This window comes from Pleurodeles waltl, chromosome 10 (assembly GCF_031143425.1).
Source record: "Pleurodeles waltl isolate 20211129_DDA chromosome 10, aPleWal1.hap1.20221129, whole genome shotgun sequence".
NCBI lineage: Eukaryota > Metazoa > Chordata > Amphibia > Caudata > Salamandridae > Pleurodeles > Pleurodeles waltl.
In genome coordinates this window covers 779,833,542-779,852,161 of record NC_090449.1, presented here as the reverse complement: position 1 = coordinate 779,852,161, position 18,620 = coordinate 779,833,542, and the positions used below count along the sequence as shown (strand labels likewise).

Genomic DNA, 18,620 nt, shown 5'->3' with positions numbered 1-18,620 from the left:
TTGTGGTAGTGTGGTCGAGCAGTTAGGCTTATCAGACGGTAGTGCAAAGCATTTGTTGCACACAAACAAACAGACAATAGAAGAAGCACACTCTCAATGACTTAACTCCAGACCAATACTTTTTATATAGCAAAAATATATTTTTTTATTTATTTTTAGAACCACCAGATTCAAGTTGCAGGTAAGTACTTTAATAGATTCGTATTTCACATTTATCAACAGTACTTTGTTTGAAATAGATAAGTTATACAGTTCTTGAAATATTGGCAATAATTGTTTTTAAAAATGGACACTACAATTTTCAGAAGCAGTTCCATGGGGAAGAAAAGTTAGATTGTTTTACAAGGAAGTACAACACTTACAGTTCCAGTCTCTGGGGGTTAGGAAGTCCACAAGTTGGGGTTCAGGTTAACCCCAAACACCCACCACCAGCAACACTTGGCCGACCCGGGGCAGAGATCAAAGAGTAGGCAAAATTAACATGGGCTCCTATGGAGACTGGGGGCACTCTGTTTCAGATCTTCAGGCAGGCAAGTACCCGCTTCTTCGGAGAGCAGATCTGGGGAGTTTAGAGGAGCACTGGGGAGGGGTGGGGGGGGGGGGGCACAAGTAGGCACCAAACATACACCCTCAGGGGCTATGGGGTGGCAGGGTGCAGGATCCAAACAAGATGTTGGGTTTGTTTCCAATAGTTCTCGATTAGGTTTCCCCGGGGGTCACTCAGAGGCTGCAAATGAGGTCAGGGGGGTCATCTCGGGCAAATCACTGGCTGGACATGGATGGTGGCCGCCTGCTGAACGTTGCTGCACCGGGTGTTGGTTTCACCAAGGCCTGGGGGCTGCAGGTGCAGTGGGTCCTTAGGTGTCAGTTATCTTTGTCCAGCGCTTCTGCGGTCAGGGGGGCCTCGGAATTCCCGCTGCAGGAGTCATCGTGGAGGGGTGGAGAGGTCAAACCAGGGTAGGCTCTCGCTCAGAACCACCCGGGAACCCTCTAAAGCTCGTTGGGCCACCTGGGCATGGGCTGTGGGTGTCAGGTGCAGAGTGGTTAGGATTCACACATTTGTAGTGAGGCTGGAGTCCTTAGTTGTTGGTTTCTTCTTGGACAGGGCTGCTGTCCATGGGAGTTCTCAGTCCTTTTGAGTGCAGGGCAGTCCTCTGGAGCCTGTCAGAGGTCGCTGGCCCCGGTGGATGAGTCACTGTTCTTTTGCTGGTTCTTTGAAGCAGGAGACAGGCCGGTAGGTTTGGGGCCAAATCAGTTGTCTTCCTTCTTCTCTGCTGGGGGTTACAGCTAAGCAGTCCTCCTTGTCAGGTAGCCAAGAATCTGGTGAGCTGGGTTCAGGGAGGCCCTTAAATCCTAGATTTAGGAACATGGGGAATAGAGTCAAGACGGATTTGCATATGGCTGGGTCCAAACTGGAATGGCAAGGTGAGCAAAAAACTCATGGATTAAACCTAGATCTGTGACTGGGTTGAATGTTTGATTTGGTCTACATTCCGTCCATCAACTGTTCTTTTTGCATTTGTAGCCCCAAGTGGGAAGGGTATGCTCAGACGTGGGTCCTGTGCTCACTATGCCACCAGATTCAAGCTAGCCTGGCTGAAGAAGGGTGATACCCTGAAACCGGTCCTAGGATGCTTTTGTCTGGTCCATGGAGGACCTGGCCTGGCAGTTCGAGATGGACTGTTCACATGGTCAAGACTGATTTGCATATGGCTGGGTCCAAACTGGAATGGCATGGTGAGCAAAAAAACTGATGGATTAAACCCAGATCTGTGACTGGGGGAGAATGTTTGATTTGTTCTACATTCCGTTCAACTGTTCTTTTTACTTTCTTAAAGTGGCATTTTCAAACAGACAATCTAAAACCCAACTTCACCAAAAGATGTATTTTTAAATTGTGAGTTCAGAGACCCCAAACTCCAAATCTCCATCTGCTCCCAAAAGAAAACTTCACTTAAAAGGCATTTAAAGGCAATCTCCAAGTTAACCTAAGGGAGAGATGTGCCTTGCAATAGTGAAAAACGAATTTAGCAGTATTTCAGTATCAGGACATTTAAAACACACCAGTACATGTCATACCTTTTAAATGCACTGCACCCTGCTCATGGGGCTACCTAAGGCCTACCTTAGGAGTGATGTACATGTAGTAAAAGGGAAGGTTTGGGCCTTGCAAATGGATACACTTGCCAGGTCTAATTGGCAGTGCAAAACTGCACACAGACACTGAACTGGCAGGTCTGAGACGGGTTTACAGGGCTAGTCATGTGGGTGGCACAATCAGTTGGAAGAATGGAGAAGTGTGGCACAATGGTTAGAGCAGCAGACCCTGAAGCAGAGATGTGGCTAAAAGACCAGGGTTTAAGTCCAGCCTCGGCATGTCTTGGGCTCAATTCCCTTGGACCAGATAATTCTCGCCTCGGTGCCTAATCTAAATAATGGGTCCCACTCTAACTCTGGGCAATAGCTTGCTTAATCTCCACAACGGCCCCAACAGCACTTGGATGCCTGGCTTCACCCTGGGGGTGACCAAGAGTGGGCACCTCACAGGGAAAAGCCAGGAGGGGTTCCATAGCCGTATGCGTACAGCGCCTTGAGACCCTAACAGGTGAGTAGTGCACTATACAAGTGCGAAGTTTATCAGTGCTGCAGGGCCAGTAGTAACATTTCAGGCCCTGGACACCTCTAGTGCACTTTACTAGGGACTTACTAGTAAATCAAATATGACAAGCATAGAAAAACCAATTACCATTACAATTTAGACAAAGAGCATATGCACTTTAGCACTGGTTAGCAGTGGTTAAGTGCACAGAGTCCTAAAGCCAACTAAAGCAAGTCAGAAAAGGATTTGGGGATGACCCTGCAAAAAGGGCCAGGTCCAAAAGCAATGTAGAGCTTTACAGCCCCACATTGCCTTTGGGTGCATTATGGCACACTCCTCACATGACAAAACATTAGAGACATACCTCTAGGGATCACTCACTGACATCTGCTTGCAACAGTCACTAAAAGGCTTAAAACCTGTAGTTTTAGGATATTCCCATTGTACTCTGGTATGGAGTTCAGAAGAACAAGCTGGTCGACTGGCGAGGAAACAATAGAAGCGTGCTCCGGAAACATGTACGAAGATATGGAAAGAAAGGAGCTGATGACAGTTCATTGGAGTGGCATCTACATGTAGCTCCAGTCACTTCTGAGGCAGAATGGAGTCAACGTGGAGCCACACACCACCACCTACTGGCACATAGGGGTTCTACTGAAAAATCTACCAGATCCAGTCATGTGGCTGGGTATATTTTAAAGGTGAGAAATCTGTGGTTATAATAATCATTCATCATTGATTTTTTAAACATTTATGAAAATATTTTAGCGTTATAATAACACTATAATAACATCTAAATAAAATGTGCACAACTTCAGAAAAACAGAGCACATTCATTGTTTTTAAATATAGTATATTTAACCAACAGGTTGCAAAAATGCAAAATGCATGAGGCAGTGTTCAGTCCTGAAGATACCAAGTAATGACTATTCAAAGAACAGTCTGTGATAGCTATGCAATTCTCCCCAATGGAATGTGCAAGTGGCTGGATACATCTCTTGGAGGAAAAAAAGTCAATCATTAACAATTTTCCATGAGAAAATGCATAATGTCCTTGAGAAAATTGCATATGTGCCACCTGCAAATAATCATTTTTTGACCAATTAGAATTAAGCAAAGAGTTGTCATTAGGGCTGGATTTCATCTAGAAAGAAACTGTGTAGGTATTTTGAAAAGCAGGAGCAAGCCTGCAGTGACAAGCTCTAACACACAATGGTGACTCACTACACGAAAGAATCATTTGGGAATCATAATATATCTAATGAACTACAAAAGCCTATCTTCACCTTCTTTTCACCCTTCTCTTGCTCTTCACCTTTTTAAATGTTACCTCCCCTCTAACACAATCCACTTTGTTTATTTGCATTGATTCACTATTTATAGGCAAGCCAAATAATGCACACTAATTAAACCAAAACACTCAGTCTCCAGTATTTCAAATGAATGTTCTTTGCTTTTTATTCTTCACATACCAGTGGTTCTCCAGCTCTCTTGTGAATGCCAACCATCCGAATAGCATCTACTGGTGCGATTTCATTTTTCCTTGACGAATGATTTAATTCTGGGGTAGAAGGAGTGGAGTCGTAACTCTTTGATGCAACAACATCATGGGCCTCCAAGAGCGACTGTCAACAAAAAATTGAATACATCAAACTTTTACCATCATAGTTATAAAAATACCCTTAGAAAACATGAGGTGCATTTATTCCAACAAGTGAAAATCAGTCGCCCAAAAAGTCTTGAAGTGTCTATTTAACAATTTTACAATACAATGGTAAGCCTTCTAAGAAATGTACAACTACACTAATCCAACTGGAGTGCAAATGTAAATATAGATGCCTTCTTTAAAATGTTGCCAGTGTGCTAGATAATTCCAGTATATCATAGAGACAGGTAGAGAAAATCAAAGGCTATTTTTCAAGAATGCCAGACAGAATATTCACTTACTCAGATATAATAAATTATACAAAATAACAAGTTAGTGTGAATGCAAAGCACAGATTTGCCATATTTTTAGGGTGTTAGTTGAAACTGTTAAGCATAAATAATGAGGGATAGAAAGTTAGCTTGGAAGTGAAACTGGCATCGCTTAACATTCCATATATCAGCTTACAAAATACAAGCTCAAGTAATAGCACAGTATCGTTTTCTAAGAGAAGATTGACTTTTCTGTACACTGTTTATGTTTTTGCATATGAAACTGATGTCAAAAGAAACCTCCATATAGTAGCACCCACCAATAGCCTTAAGCTGTGAGTTTCAAGTGAAACATTACTCAGTAGCCCCCAGAGTGCGTTTGGGTCAATGTGGTCCATCTTTTCCAAAGTTGCAGTTCATCCAGTGAAGCAAATCTTGATAACTATTCACTTCTTCCAATATTTCATTTTTTTTTAGGTTAATAGCTATTTATTTCTTAAAATATTTCACTTTCTTAGCGCGAAACTTGTGTTTCGCATCATGAGTTCTTTGGTGGAGCATACCGGATTACAGAGTTGTGTTTCACTTGAAGGCCACAGCTGGAGGCTATCGGTGCATGCCAGTCCTTTTTTTAAGTGCTGCCAAATGGAGGCTTCTGCTTATCACAAGAAAAGCATGTTGTATAGTATTGTAGTCATAACAACAAATGAGCAAACAGATGACAATCCTGCAGAATTGGACAGAAATCTGCAGAAGTTTATAGGAAAGTTGGTCAAACATATGCCTCTGTCAAGCAAGGTAAGCCATGTAGCACAAAAGCCATTCAATTGTTGGTGAAGATGAGCTGGCATGCATCATCCAAGCTACTAAAGGAACAGTACGACCTAGCAAAGGCTGTAAGGATTACAGATCAGAGACAACAAGGACAGGACATTTTTGCTGCTAGGAATGTGTGAAAAATATTAACTCTCATAGCCTTAATTAAGAAATCCGGTTTACTTCTAATGGAATGATTATCAGAGATTCCAAAGTCTATTTTATAAAAGCAATATTACTTGAGGAATTATTAGCCAATTTGGATAAACTCTCCAGTACCAATCAACAAAATATGGGCTTTACGCATTAACGTGAGGAACTGATACTTAAACACTGTATAGTTAACTAAAATCAAAAGCATTCTAGTAAGTAACATTTATAGTATTTAATTAAACTAGGTCTGTGGTAAAATTGGTGGTTCTCAGTTTCCTAGCTGGAAAATTAGGTGCTGGAGAAAGAAAAAAAAAAAAACACACCTACAACCACAAAAAAAGCATGTTCAGGTGCGTCACCAAGATACATCACCCTGCTTAGTCAAGGCCACTGTAATTAAGCGATTTTGCAGCCACAGTGTTTTCTACATAGTTGTGTATTTGCTGTATTTACCACACATCTAACGTCTGTTGCATAATCTGCATTTTTAACACAAAAAATGGTTTTAGTTCCAACTGATCAAAAGTTACAAAGGACCTATGTAAAGACTGACCGGTCACCCTTCTGTCACTTAGTGCTATATTTGGAAATTAAACTGGAATTCATGGGGTGAAACCTTTGCCCAGACAGTGTAAAATACCAAAATAATGAAAAATACTATTACAAAATCTGCTGCGTTTCACCACATAATTAGCTATTTCTTGCCGCATAATTTAGTCAACACATCTGCATAATTTGGTACTCCCCTGCCGCATAATTCCTGTGGCCCTGTGCTTAGTAGAGATATAAAATATGCCCAGACACTTTGGTTTAAGCCTAAAGCTAAGAGAACTGGCTTGTACAAAAAGTTACGGCAAGCCTTTCCTTCAAAGCTGGCTCAGAGGGGACCAAGTGGGTACATTTCGAGTGGGAGGGTAAAAGATGGCCCAAGTAAAAATATTTTCTCCATAACAATGGTCTTTGGTTTTCAAGAGTGTCCACTGTGGTGTGAAGTCTCACTATGGGCTAGATTTAATGGTATTTCTTCATAAGAACCGACTTCTCTGCAAGGAAATGTATGAAACACATGGAGAGAGGAAGTTCAATCAAGTAAGCCTGGGTCCAAGATTTGAGATATGCCCCGATAATCTGTTTTCAAATGATACAGAAAATCTTCTGGCACCAATGATGAGGATACCCAAATCGTATTCAAATCATGTGAAATCCTCAGGTCTGCAATTGTTTGTGGAGAAATAGGCACAGCACATTATGGCATCCCCAATAAAGACGCAAGTCCATTTCCTTTACAAGAAGCCTAACCCAAGTCGTTTAGCCATTACTGTTTCTCCCGAACTGTTCTACAAGATGTATGCTTAGCTCATGTGACTTAGTGTTTTTTTTTCCTCCCAGGACTGAGGCAGAATGTAGTGATATAGAAATCTTCTGCAGGGCTCTTCCGATTCGGTCTTTAATGGTGGGAAATAAGCTTTTAGTTTTGTTAAAACATGGTCTTTGCAAGTAGAATGTACAGAACATGCTTGTGAAAAGTCTCTCCAAGAAGACAAACGAAAACTAAGGACATTTTTATTTTTCTAGTATAACAAATTTTAGGGTTTTGGCTTCAGTGTTCTTGTTTATGAGCAAGCGCTGCAGTTGAAGGTGTTGCTGCCTTTGGAAAAACTAAGCTAAAAGAAGAATCTACTGACCAGTTCTTTTTGTCTGGAGAAGATGACGCCGAAAATTAAGACTGAAATATTTTGGGCACAAAAGAAACTAAGAAGAAACTCACCAATGGATCGTCTTGAAAAATTAATGATCTTGTTCAACGACTTTTCATTTCTTATTCTTCATGCTCTGAGGCGGCTTGATAGATTGTAGTATGAGGAATGCCTCCAAGGTGAGCTCCAAAAGCCCAACTACCACAGGTAGAAGTGTTCTTGCCAGAAGCCTTACCTACAATGCCTACACAGGCATAGGCAAAGTCAACTGCTCTTGCGTTTAGAATGGCACGTTAAGCCTTAATAGCTTTACCAGTGCTTGATTGCAATGGCGCTCAGGTGCATTTTTTTGGTATACTGTTCCAAAATGGCTCTTGGCTATGATGGAACAGTAAAGTTATTTTAACAAATTACCATGTTTTGACATATGTGTGCTTCTGCTTCATGAAGCACAAACGCTTGCGTTCTTGAGCATCTTGATTACTGTTCTAAGATGGTAAGTGTCAGCGCACATGAATTTGCATATAATACAATTCATGTACCAGCATATACTGCAAAATAGTCAATTTATAAATATGTTTTCACTTTACTGTTCCAACAGGGTCAAAAAGCATGTCAGAACAGCAAACTAAAAATAAAAATAAAGCCTATAAGGCTCTTAAAGGTGATACAAAAATTCTAGTAGCAGTTGGTAAATGTCAGGCCCTTGGTATGAAAAAATAAAAATAAAAAAATGAATGCAGCGTAACAGGCAGAAGAGCACCAAAACAATCATAGAGGTGCTAGAGGAAGAGGGAATGAATTAAAGAGCTCAGAACTCTCAATCTCAATAAAAAAAAAGAGAAAAAATCATTTAAAGCCAAGGTGCGTGCATGAAAAACAAGTTACTTACCTTCAGGAACAATGTGCACTAAGGTTCAATGTGTAATGTCCACCAAGGTGCTTTCAATTAGAGAGGTACTAATGGGACTGACCCATAGGTAAAAAGTAGGCTAGGAGATTGATTGGCCTACAGAGAAAAGGTATCACCACTGTGGGAAGGATGGAAGCCCTGGTACAAAGGATCACTTTCTCAGGATGGACAGATAGAAATGGTGACTTCGAAGAGAGAGCCTGGAGCTCACAAACTGTGAGCAGAGGTGATGGCAATCAAGAAGGCGGTTTTAGGAGTCAAGAGACGCAGGGGACAGTTGTAGAGTAGCTCGAAAGGAGCACACATAAGATATGTGAGGACCAAGTTCAAATCCCACTGGGGCATTATGAACAGGATAGGAGGGAACATGTGGATGAGTCCTTTAAGAAACCTCCCAACAATGGGAGATTTGAACAGAGAAGGTTGGTCTGGAAGTCTTAAAAAAGCATAGATGGCAGACAAATAACCCTTGAGGGTGACCAGAGCAAAGCCCTGCTGAGTAAGACAGAGAATGAAGAGGAGAACCTCTGAGAGAGGTGTAGAAAGGGGATCAACAGATTTGTTGATACACCATGACACAAATTTGTTCCAACGACAGGCACATACTTTTTTGGTGGGGGGGAAGCCTGGCTGCCAAGATAACATCACAGACTTCGGACGGAAGTTTGAAAACTGTCAAATGCCGCTACTGAATCTCCATGCAAGGAGGCGGAGACTGGAAAGGTTCGGGCGAAGAACCGTCTCCTGCTGTTGTGATAGACGACCAAATACCCAGTAGAACGTCCATAAGGACTTCATTAAAGGGTGGGTGGGGTGGCTGGGGTGCAGGGGTGTTCCGAAGTGGAAGACCCAGACTGAAGCACTTTGGTCAGAAGGTAAGTCCTGACCACCACAGAAGGAAGCTTGAAGTCCAGGACCTCAGCTGCCCTTCTCACCAACATGGAGTATAAAGCTCCCTTCTCCGCAGTCACAATAGGGGGTTAAAGCATGCCAGGGTCAGGAGAGGTATCTAGTCCTCTGGCTTCGCCCAAATCTTGAACCCAGTCCATGTTGGGGTCAAGCTGGTATTCTAAAGGGTCCAGCAACCCTTCTAAACTCTCCACATATCCATACCCATAGGAATAAGGGTCAAGACCCGCCCTCAGCCAGCAGAGCCCATGGAAATGGAACCGGCTCTGGGTTGTTGGGGATGAGCATAGGTTCGACGTCAATTGAGGGCCCAACTGACATCTGGAGCATCAATGTCTATGCTAACGCTGGGGAAGGTCGCGTTGGCACAACCGGTGTCGGTACAGATCCAAGAGTGGATCCTGAAGTAATCTCCGGAGCAGAGTGCGCAGCTGCCAACGCGGAACACAGGGAGGCCCTCAGCGACTCTCCTGGGCTATAAGGCTCCGAGGGCAGGTCGGTCTACCCAAATATGAGGCGCATGGCCTCATAGAACCCAACTACCCCATGAAAATTGCCCCACAGAATAACCCTTACCCTCCTTCAAGTATTTAATATGGACCATCCCCTTTCTCATGCACCTAGACCATCCTCCATTCCTTCTGCGCAAGTCCTGCCATACCCTCACATATTGTTTCCCCTGCAAACACTCACCTGGCCCGGGTCATCTATCTTGTTCAAACCAGTGCATGGCTATTAACCTCTTGGAACACCACAGAACCCTCCATATATCTACAAATCATCCCCCCATTGTCCTAACCCACTCTTTAATAGGCCTCCAGCACACGATAATATCCTATTATCCTACCAACCAAATCCATATCAATTTGATCTCAGTCGAAACAAATCACCTAATGTAACCATCCTTTCCTCCTACACTCTAGCATCATCCAGTGTCCACACTCCATCAGGCCTCAAAAGAAGAAACCTTACAGCCTTGTAGATCTGGCAAAACAACATTATTCCTAGAGTCATTGCTGCCCTCCGTCAAACTTATGCAGCATTCCTGGCTTGCCCATTCACCCCACCCTCCACTCCTGACCCTCACAATAATCCCCCCTCCCCAAATTCTACGAGAATCCACCAAATGTCACCACACACACTGCTGCCTCCAAAGTAACTCCAGCCTTTTAGAGACCTGGTTTCATGTCAAGGTATACTGTACAGAGTGCTAAAATGTCCCTTAAAATCCCATTTAAAGGATAATACATTTTCAATCATACATAGGTAATCTATTTTCAATACACACTTTATCAACATGGAATATACTGCCAATTGACACCAGGTTTTAAACCAGTTACAAGCTGAAAAACCCACGAACCGACCAAGTTACTTAGGTAGTTCATACAACAAATACCAAGAGACTCCTAAGAATGGCAGCTGTTTTATAAATGCTGTAAGTCAGTCACCCAAGACAGCCTGCAGGGTCGCATGTCACCGAAGTGCAACACAATTCCTTCCCCAAGACCAGAGAGGCAGAATAGGAAAAAGGTGAAAACCCACAAAGAGATGAGCAATATCGAAGGATCAACACCCACATCCCCTTGGTACCCCAACCTTCCATGAGACCAGTGACATGCCACAAAAGCAGGATCAACATCAGCTCCTTGTGGTCGTACCTTGGTGGAATTGTTGTCCCCAAACCCTGTGGCCATTAGATGACTTGTAGAAACAAGCAAGGCGTGCAAACCCAGTCATCACTCCCTCCCTGACCTCATCAATCCCTGTAACACTCACCCAAATCAACAGAAAATAGCAGCACATATGCCACCTAATGCTGCATTACAGAGCTTCAGGAGAGGCAAAACACATGCCCCCTTGAACCTATCCCAGAGCAGTGATCAGACAGGACACCTTACAGATTTCAGCTCCTACCCGTACCTGAGAAACAAGACCAGGACGGGCAAGGATACCTGTGGATTAGGGCCCGAGCCAACCAGAAAATTACTTCTAGTCAGCCCTAAAAATAAAAAAGGGGGGCTAAAACAGTGAGTGCAGATGCTCCCAGCAGCAGTCTTAAGTACCCTAACGGGGGGAATTAAAAGTAAAGGTAAATCTTCAGGCATGGAGTGCAGGGATCTTTTTTAGGGTAGATAGTACAGGGAATCAAATTATTTCATTTTGATTAGTGGAGCATAATACTGGTGCAAAATGCCAGTCGATTAACTGTCCTTGAAAAAAATAGGTACTAAATAATGTCTGAAACATGCACCAAACACCCCAGGATATGAAGTGAAGCAAAGCTTCTGCTTAATTTAATTGAAAAGTCAATTCAAAATTGCACAGCCATGCCAACAGAGCCTTCTTTTTAAATTCATATCGACTTGATCAGATCACATTCTCAGCGAAAAATAAGCAAACTTGTAAAAGCATTTGGAACATCTGGCACAAGGTGCACCAAGGATGCAAAGAAGACCACAATGTTTTCTTCCTATTTTCTGTATTAAGCTCCACGCCGAAATGGTTTACACTCACCTGGAAAAACTACGGCCACTGACAACAAAGACCAACCCCATGTCTGTTCCATCAAGGAATGCTCCATCCTATCGGCTCTAGTGATAGGATGCATTAATACACAGCTGCATGTATAGGGACTGAATATGGAAAGCCAGACGCTGTAGGACTGTACATTAGATGGTTTATTTTAACGACCGCTTATCTGGACAAGCATGTGGCATCCCAGCGAACTAACTTCTTCGTTGCAGAATCCATGTAGGATACAAGTCGAATGATTTGCCACAAGTTTTATTAGACTTACTTTTAAAGACACCTTTGTGACAGTTAAGCCAATCTGCAGATTTTACTGCGTTGCAATTTATATTCAAAAGGGATTAAAACTTTTTAGAGCCTCAAATGTGTTAGAATTTGATCTTAATTGCGTTTCATTTCTAAAAAGAAAACATTGAGAATGCTGTTTTAAGGTTGGAATTTGTTCTCTATAAAATTAATGTAAAAAAAATGTAGCTGACAACATAAATATTTTCCAGAGATCCCCTAAAGGCCAGAAATAGTCTAATGTTTATGCACAGCAACAGAAAAATCACAAGATGCAGAACTGAGTGCTTCAGGTCATGGAATACACACTAACTTTGCACTAGCCTTTGAATAATGGAGGTAAGCAATTCTGTAAGAGCTGTGACTTGATTAGAGGCATTAATCTCCCTGAACCACGAGGTAAGGTAAATGGGTTAAATATCTCAAGCATGTTCAGCACAAAGACTACACTTAAACAGCAGAGGGGGTACCACTAAAGGTTAAATGCCCAAACTCAGTCATGGCAATGAAGTATGGTCTTTGCAGCACAGGCCTTTAGATTGGAAGGTGGTGATCACAGGAGAAAACCACACACAAGACACTGAACCATATTTCAAAAAAACACGCTGGGCTGTTGATCAGGAGAGCACCATGGGGTGGAAAAGGTTTTCATATTTACACTTTAAGGCATCAATATTAACGTGTACTATTCATTTCTGCACTATCCTACCTGTATAGAAGTCTGAATTAACATGAGTACAATTGAAACAGATTTATATAAATGGGAGTTATTAATGTGTTGAATTTAGTTTTGAACAAGATGAAAGCTATCCCTGTCTCTCTCTCCTGTTTCCACCTCTGTGCTCTTCCTCTCCCTATACAGGCTCCATAGAGCACAGTTAAACTGACGTCATAATCGTAATTTCCACTGCTACTGTTGACCTGTGTACTCTGAATCTTCCATGGTGCAGATGTAATATTGAGACATGTTATGTTTTCTGTTTTTCCCTATACCTTTTCATTCAGGGAAAGTCAAGTTGCTAAAGGTTTCATATTTGGTCAAAAACCTTTGGATGACGCTGGCATAGAGGGTGATGAATAATTATTAGAGAAAATGGGATAGTGCTTAAGTGTTAAGGTAATTATCTTTATTCTTCTTGTATTCTGATTTGCTAAAGAAATTACACTTTTGCTCACACTGAGACGAATCTGGAGCAATGCTTAAATTCTATAGCAGAACTGTGTATAAAAAACCCTTGATTTTGGGGGCAAGCCAGAGATTTTCAAGACTTTCATTTTCACCAGGGATGCTGCTCGTTTCTTAGTGATTTGCTGCCAATTGAGACTTATGCAGAGTGCAAAAATCAGAAAACAGTCTAACTCTCCATCTGAGAGCCTTCATGGCTTGGATTTATTCTGCATCGCTCATTTTTAAATTTGGTAATTAATACTTCAATTTTTTAATGATTCAGAAGTCAGATACTGAGTGGTGTTTATTTACTTAATTAACTGTAGTATTCTGTTAATTTGATTTTCGAGGAGGTGCCTTAACACGGGGACAAACTGCATCATGAAACTGAGGTTTACGACTGTCTCTAATCCAGTAAACGGTGCGAGAACCAAATGAGGTAAATTTAGGGGTGTTGGACTTTTTTGCTTATGCAGGGTCATCCCCAATCTTTTTGCCTCTTGCCGCCTATTTTTTCTGACCTGTTGCTGTTGGCTTTTGAACTCTGGGCACTTTACCACTGCTAATCAGTGCTAAAGTGCATATGCTCTGTGTAAATTGTATGTGATTGGTTTATCCATGACTGGCATATTTGATTTAATAGTAAGTCCCTAGTAAAGTGCACTAGAGGTGCCAGGGCCTATAAATCAAATGCTACTAGTGGGCCTGCAGCACTCGTTGTGCCACCGACATAAGTAGTTCTGTAATCATGTCTCAGACCTGCCATTGCAGTGTCTGTGTGTGCAGTTTTAACTGTAAATTCGACTTGGCAAGTGTACCCACTCGCCAGGCCTAAACCTTCCCTTTTCTTACATGTGAGGCACCCCTAAGGTAGGCCCTAGGTAGCCCCAAGGGCAGGGTGCAGTGTATGGTTAAGATGGGACATGTAGTAATGAGTTTTATATGTCCTGACAGTGAAATATTGCTGAATTCGTTTTTCACTGTTGCAAGGCCTGTCCCTCTCATAGGTTAACATGGGGGCTACCTTTAAATCTGATTCAAGTGTAGATTCCCTTTGGAAGTGGATGGACATGTGGAGTTTGGGGTCTCTGAGCTCACAATTTAAAAATAAATCTTTTAGTAAAGTTGATTTTAAGATTGTGTGTTTGAAAATGCCACTTTTAGAAAGTGAGTATTTTCTTGCTTATACCATTTCTGTGACTCTGCCTGTTTTTGGATTCCCTGTCTGGGTCAGTTTGACAGTTGGGCTGGTTGCACCTCACACTAGACAGTGACACAAAGGGAGCTGGGGTGTAGCCTGCATATCCTGATGAGCCATTTGTGCTAGGAGGGAGGGGAGGAGTGGTCACTCACACCTGAAAGGGCTGTGCCTGCCCTCACACAATGCAGTCTCCAACCCCCTGGTGAGTGTCTGGGGCCTGGCCTGGGCAAGGCAGGATTTCACATTCAAAAGAGACTTTACTTTGAAGTAGGCCTACTTCAAAGGAGAAATTGGGTATAAGAAGGACACCCACAACCACAACCTTTGGAAACGCTTCTGGAACCAAGAGGAACCTGTGCCTGGAGAAGAGCTGAATAGCTGAGGAAGAAGAGCTGCCCTACCTGCGACTGTGCTTTGTGGAGCTATCCTGCAGTTGCTGCTTCTGCCAGAGTAAGAGGGCAAAGACTGGACTTTGTGTGTCTTCCATCTTGAGAATAAATCTCCAAGGGTTTGATCTAGAGCTTGCCTCCTGTTGTTTGAAGTCTCAGGTTCAGCAAAGACTTCTCTCTGCCAGCACCTGGAGTCTCTGGAGAGACTCCTACTCTGCCCTGTGGTGCCCATCCAGGTCCTGGGACCCTGAAAGGAGAAGATGGCAGCCTAAAGACAAGAAAATCCACGCACAGAGCGCCGTGCGGGGAAAAGATTAACGCAAATCCGATCTGCGGCTGAAAAAACAACGTGCCGCTGGCTCCGCAGCTGAGAAAAGATGCTCGCAGGAAACTCGACCGAAGAATAGACGCACGGAGCAGGAGAAATGACACGCAGCATCGCTGACGGAGGCTGGGAGATCACAACCTGCGCTGCGGGATTTTCGGATCATCGTGCGACTGGATTTTCGAATCATGTACCGCCGTTCAGTTATTTGTGACGCACACCCACCCGTGCAGGGTTATTTTTGATGTGCACCAGGTACATTTTCACTCTAGCAGCGCTAGTGTGTGTTTAAAACTACTTAAAGACTCTTTTTGCGTTTTTATTGATAACTTGACTTGTGTATGGTGGATTTTTGTCGTTTTGGTCTTGTTTTGTTTAAATAAATATTTCCTATTTTTCTAAACTGGTGTTGTGTCATTTTGTAGTTTTTTCATTAAGTTACTGTGTGTGTTGGTACAAATACTTTACACCTAGCACTCTGAAGTTAAGCTTACTGCTCTGCCAAGCTACCAAGGGGGTAAGCAGGGGTTAGCGGAGGGTGATTCTCTTACCCTGACTAAAGCGAGGATCCTTGCTTGAACAGGGTGTAACCTGACTGTCAACCAAAGACCCCATTTCTAACAAGGGGTATATAGCGTTTGTGATAAAGCCTAGCTCCTACAAATCTTGATAGCAGAGGATGTTAAGAGACCTCTCCAGGTTTTCTTTTTATCCCTTATGCCCAGTTCGAGAGGATAGTGGATTTCCACTTGAGTTCCCAATGTCAAGATTTTGCCAACAAGTCTCGCTTGCAGTGCATTTCCTGAATGATTTGGAGTGTAAGTATGATTAGGTAAAATGAATTTGTGAGTTGCTAGTGTCCATGAGACACAAACTTGTGAGATGGATTGCTAAACTATATATTTTCGAAGTGTTAAGATATGTGATGCTGATTTTGGATTCAATTGATGATTTGATTACTGTTTTAATCTTTTATTCATATTTTCAATTTTGTTTATGAAGGATTTGTTTTAATACTAATTGGGTCAGTTATCGGATTATTAACAATCCAAAACCTCAAGCTATTGTGGTTTTACTTGTCTGGATAAGTGAGTAGAGCCAGGTGCCATATGCCACAACTAGCCGGGTTTTAACCCGTTCTGTACCGGGACGTAATGGTTACGTCCACCAGCACTGAGCTCAGAGGGAGCACTCCCTCTGTGGGCTTCTCCACACCCCTCCTCCCCTAAGGCAGGGATGGAAGGGGAAGCCCTAGAATACCAGGGATTTTTGTCAACATTTTTATTTATGTGTAGAGGCATTGAACTGTTGGCCATTTCTGCCCCCCTTGGAGGCAGATAGGCCTATTTATTTTGAGCCTTGGGGGCAGAAGCCACTTAGACACCAGGGATAGTATGTGTGTGTTAGTAGATGGGGGGGTGGGGCGGCCCCTTGGGCAACGGTCGCCCTCCTTTGAGGGCACGTGTATCAAGGCCATTTCTGCCCCCCTTGGGGGCAGATCGGCCTATTATTTTTAGGCCCATCTGCCCCCAAGGGGGGCAGAAGCCACTTAGGCACCAGGGATAGAGTGTGTGTGTGTTTTTTTGTTGTTTGGGGTGGCCCCTTGGGCAAGGGTCACTCGCCATGGGGACACAATACTAAAGGTATTTTCTCTCTTCCTTCGGGCAGACAGGCCTATTTTTTTAGTAGGCCCATCTGCCCCTATGACAGAATCCACTTAGGCACCAACTTCTAAATGCTTAATGGTGGGGTGTTTGTCAACTGGCGAAGTATTTGTGATAAAAAATGTTTTTCTTTTTTTTGTTCTAGTTCAAAGCTCTTGCCTTCTTTGCTGTGGCTCCTTGCTGTTTTGGCAGTGGTTGACCTGCGGTTTGCCTAGTTGCAGGTTTTAGGTAAGTAAAAACAATTTACTCCAAAGGAGTATTGTTGCCATGAATAAATAACATGTTTGTAGGTGGTGTACTAAATGCAGGATTGTGTGTGAAATTGTCCTTATATTTGTGCACAATATTTGTGTTGTCTTATTTTTAAAGTGCTTTTTTCTTTCTTTTTAGTGGGATATCATTGGTGATTGCTGTGTCTGTGCAGAGTAGTTGCTGGCGAGTCGAGCTTTTTCAGGCAAGTGAGCGGTATAGTTTTTGAGTTTATAACTCTTACTGATAAAGCTACCATTTATTACTTATCTTACACAGTGCTGGTTGTTGGTAGTACATTTGTCCAGTTACTTTTCATAGGAAAGATCATGGCTGGCCGCAGGATGACCACTCAGCAGGTGGTTGGTATGCTTTTTGAGTCATTGGCTGATCATGATTATGAGACGGACTCTGCATCTGAGGTAGAGGAGGAAGTAAGAGATTCTGGCAGTGAAGTTTCTGTCGGAGAGGAATCTTATGATGAGGAAGCTACTCTCAGTGCAAATGAAGGGCATGTTTCAGAGGAGGACACTGATGTGCTGTGACTACAGCAACCTGGGGCTGAAAGGTTTCCCGTTAGAAGACCTGAACTCTGGGTTGACCCAAACATGGAGCAGCCAGAGTTGCCTGCCTTTACTGGTCTCCCGGTGTGTAGGGTCAATACAGAGAACTTTTTGCCTGGCAATTTCTTTGCATTATTTGTGGATGATGTGTTTTTGGAAAAGATTGTTCAGCAGACTAAATTGTATGCGGAGCAGTATGTGAGGGACCGCACTCTAGAGCTACCCAGTGGATTCCTACAAATTTGGAGGAGATGAAAAGGTTTTTGGGTTTGGCTCTTTTGATGGTGTTAATAAGGAAGCCGTCACTGACTTCTTATTGGTCTACTAGTCCCTTGATGGCAACAGCTAAATTTCCTGCAACCATCAGTCCTAATCGATATTTGCTTCTTCTTAGGATGCAGCATTTTGTTGACAATGCATTAGCATTGCCACAAGTTCAACCTGATTCTCACTGTCTTTTTAAGATTAGGCCTGTCCTTGATCATTTTGTAGGTCGTTTTTCAGAGGTCTATGTTCCAGGCAAAGAAATAGCTGTGGACGAGTCTTTGGTCCTGTTCAAGGGTCGTTTGTTTTTTAGGCAGTACATTCCTAGCAAGAGGGCACGATATGGAATTAGTATATGCTGTCTTAAAGTAGTACAGGATGTGTGTATAGTTTCCATGTCTACACTGGTAGCGATTCCAGTATTGACCCCCCCCCACTGGTTGTCCTCCCACTTTTGGAGTTACTGAGAAAATTGTGTGGGCACTTGGTAGACGACTGTCCAACAAAGGTCACCATTTGTATGTAGATAACTTCTACACTGGAGTGCAGTTGTTCAAGGAATTGTTTAGAGTGGACACTGTTGCTTGTAGCACAATTCATTGTAACCGGAAAGGCTATCCAAGGGAGCTTGTCTGTAAAATAAAACCTGAGGGTGACAGTGCAGTGCCTTGCGGAATGATGAGCTGCTAGCTTTGACATTTTCAGACAAGAGAGATGTCTACAAGCCAAGTACCATCCATGATGAGAGTACTTCCCCCGTGACTGTTTGGGGCCAGGTTGTTGAAGTGCGCAAACCTGTGTGAATTTTAGATTATAATAAACACATAGGAGGTGTAGATAGAGTTGATCAGAGGTTGGAACCTTATACTGCTAATCGGTAGTCTTACATTTGGTATAAGAAGTTAGCAATTCACCTCTTCCACTTAGCAACTTTTAATGCTTTTATTGTGTTTAAGGATAGGTCTCCAGAGTGAAAGAT

General features: G+C 42.8%; 1 protein-coding gene across 7 annotated transcripts in view; it reads right to left on the bottom strand.

Moving 5' to 3' along the window:
* PALS2 (protein associated with LIN7 2, MAGUK p55 family member) overlaps positions 1–18,620 on the bottom strand; it is a 704,871-nt gene that overhangs the window by 381,955 nt on the left and 304,296 nt on the right. For all 7 annotated transcript variants that reach the window (XM_069211397.1, XM_069211395.1, XM_069211396.1 and 4 more), the window contains one exon: positions 4,072–4,224. In XM_069211397.1, coding sequence (XP_069067498.1) covers positions 4,072–4,224 — 153 coding nt within the window. The remainder of the gene's footprint in view (positions 1–4,071; positions 4,225–18,620) is intronic.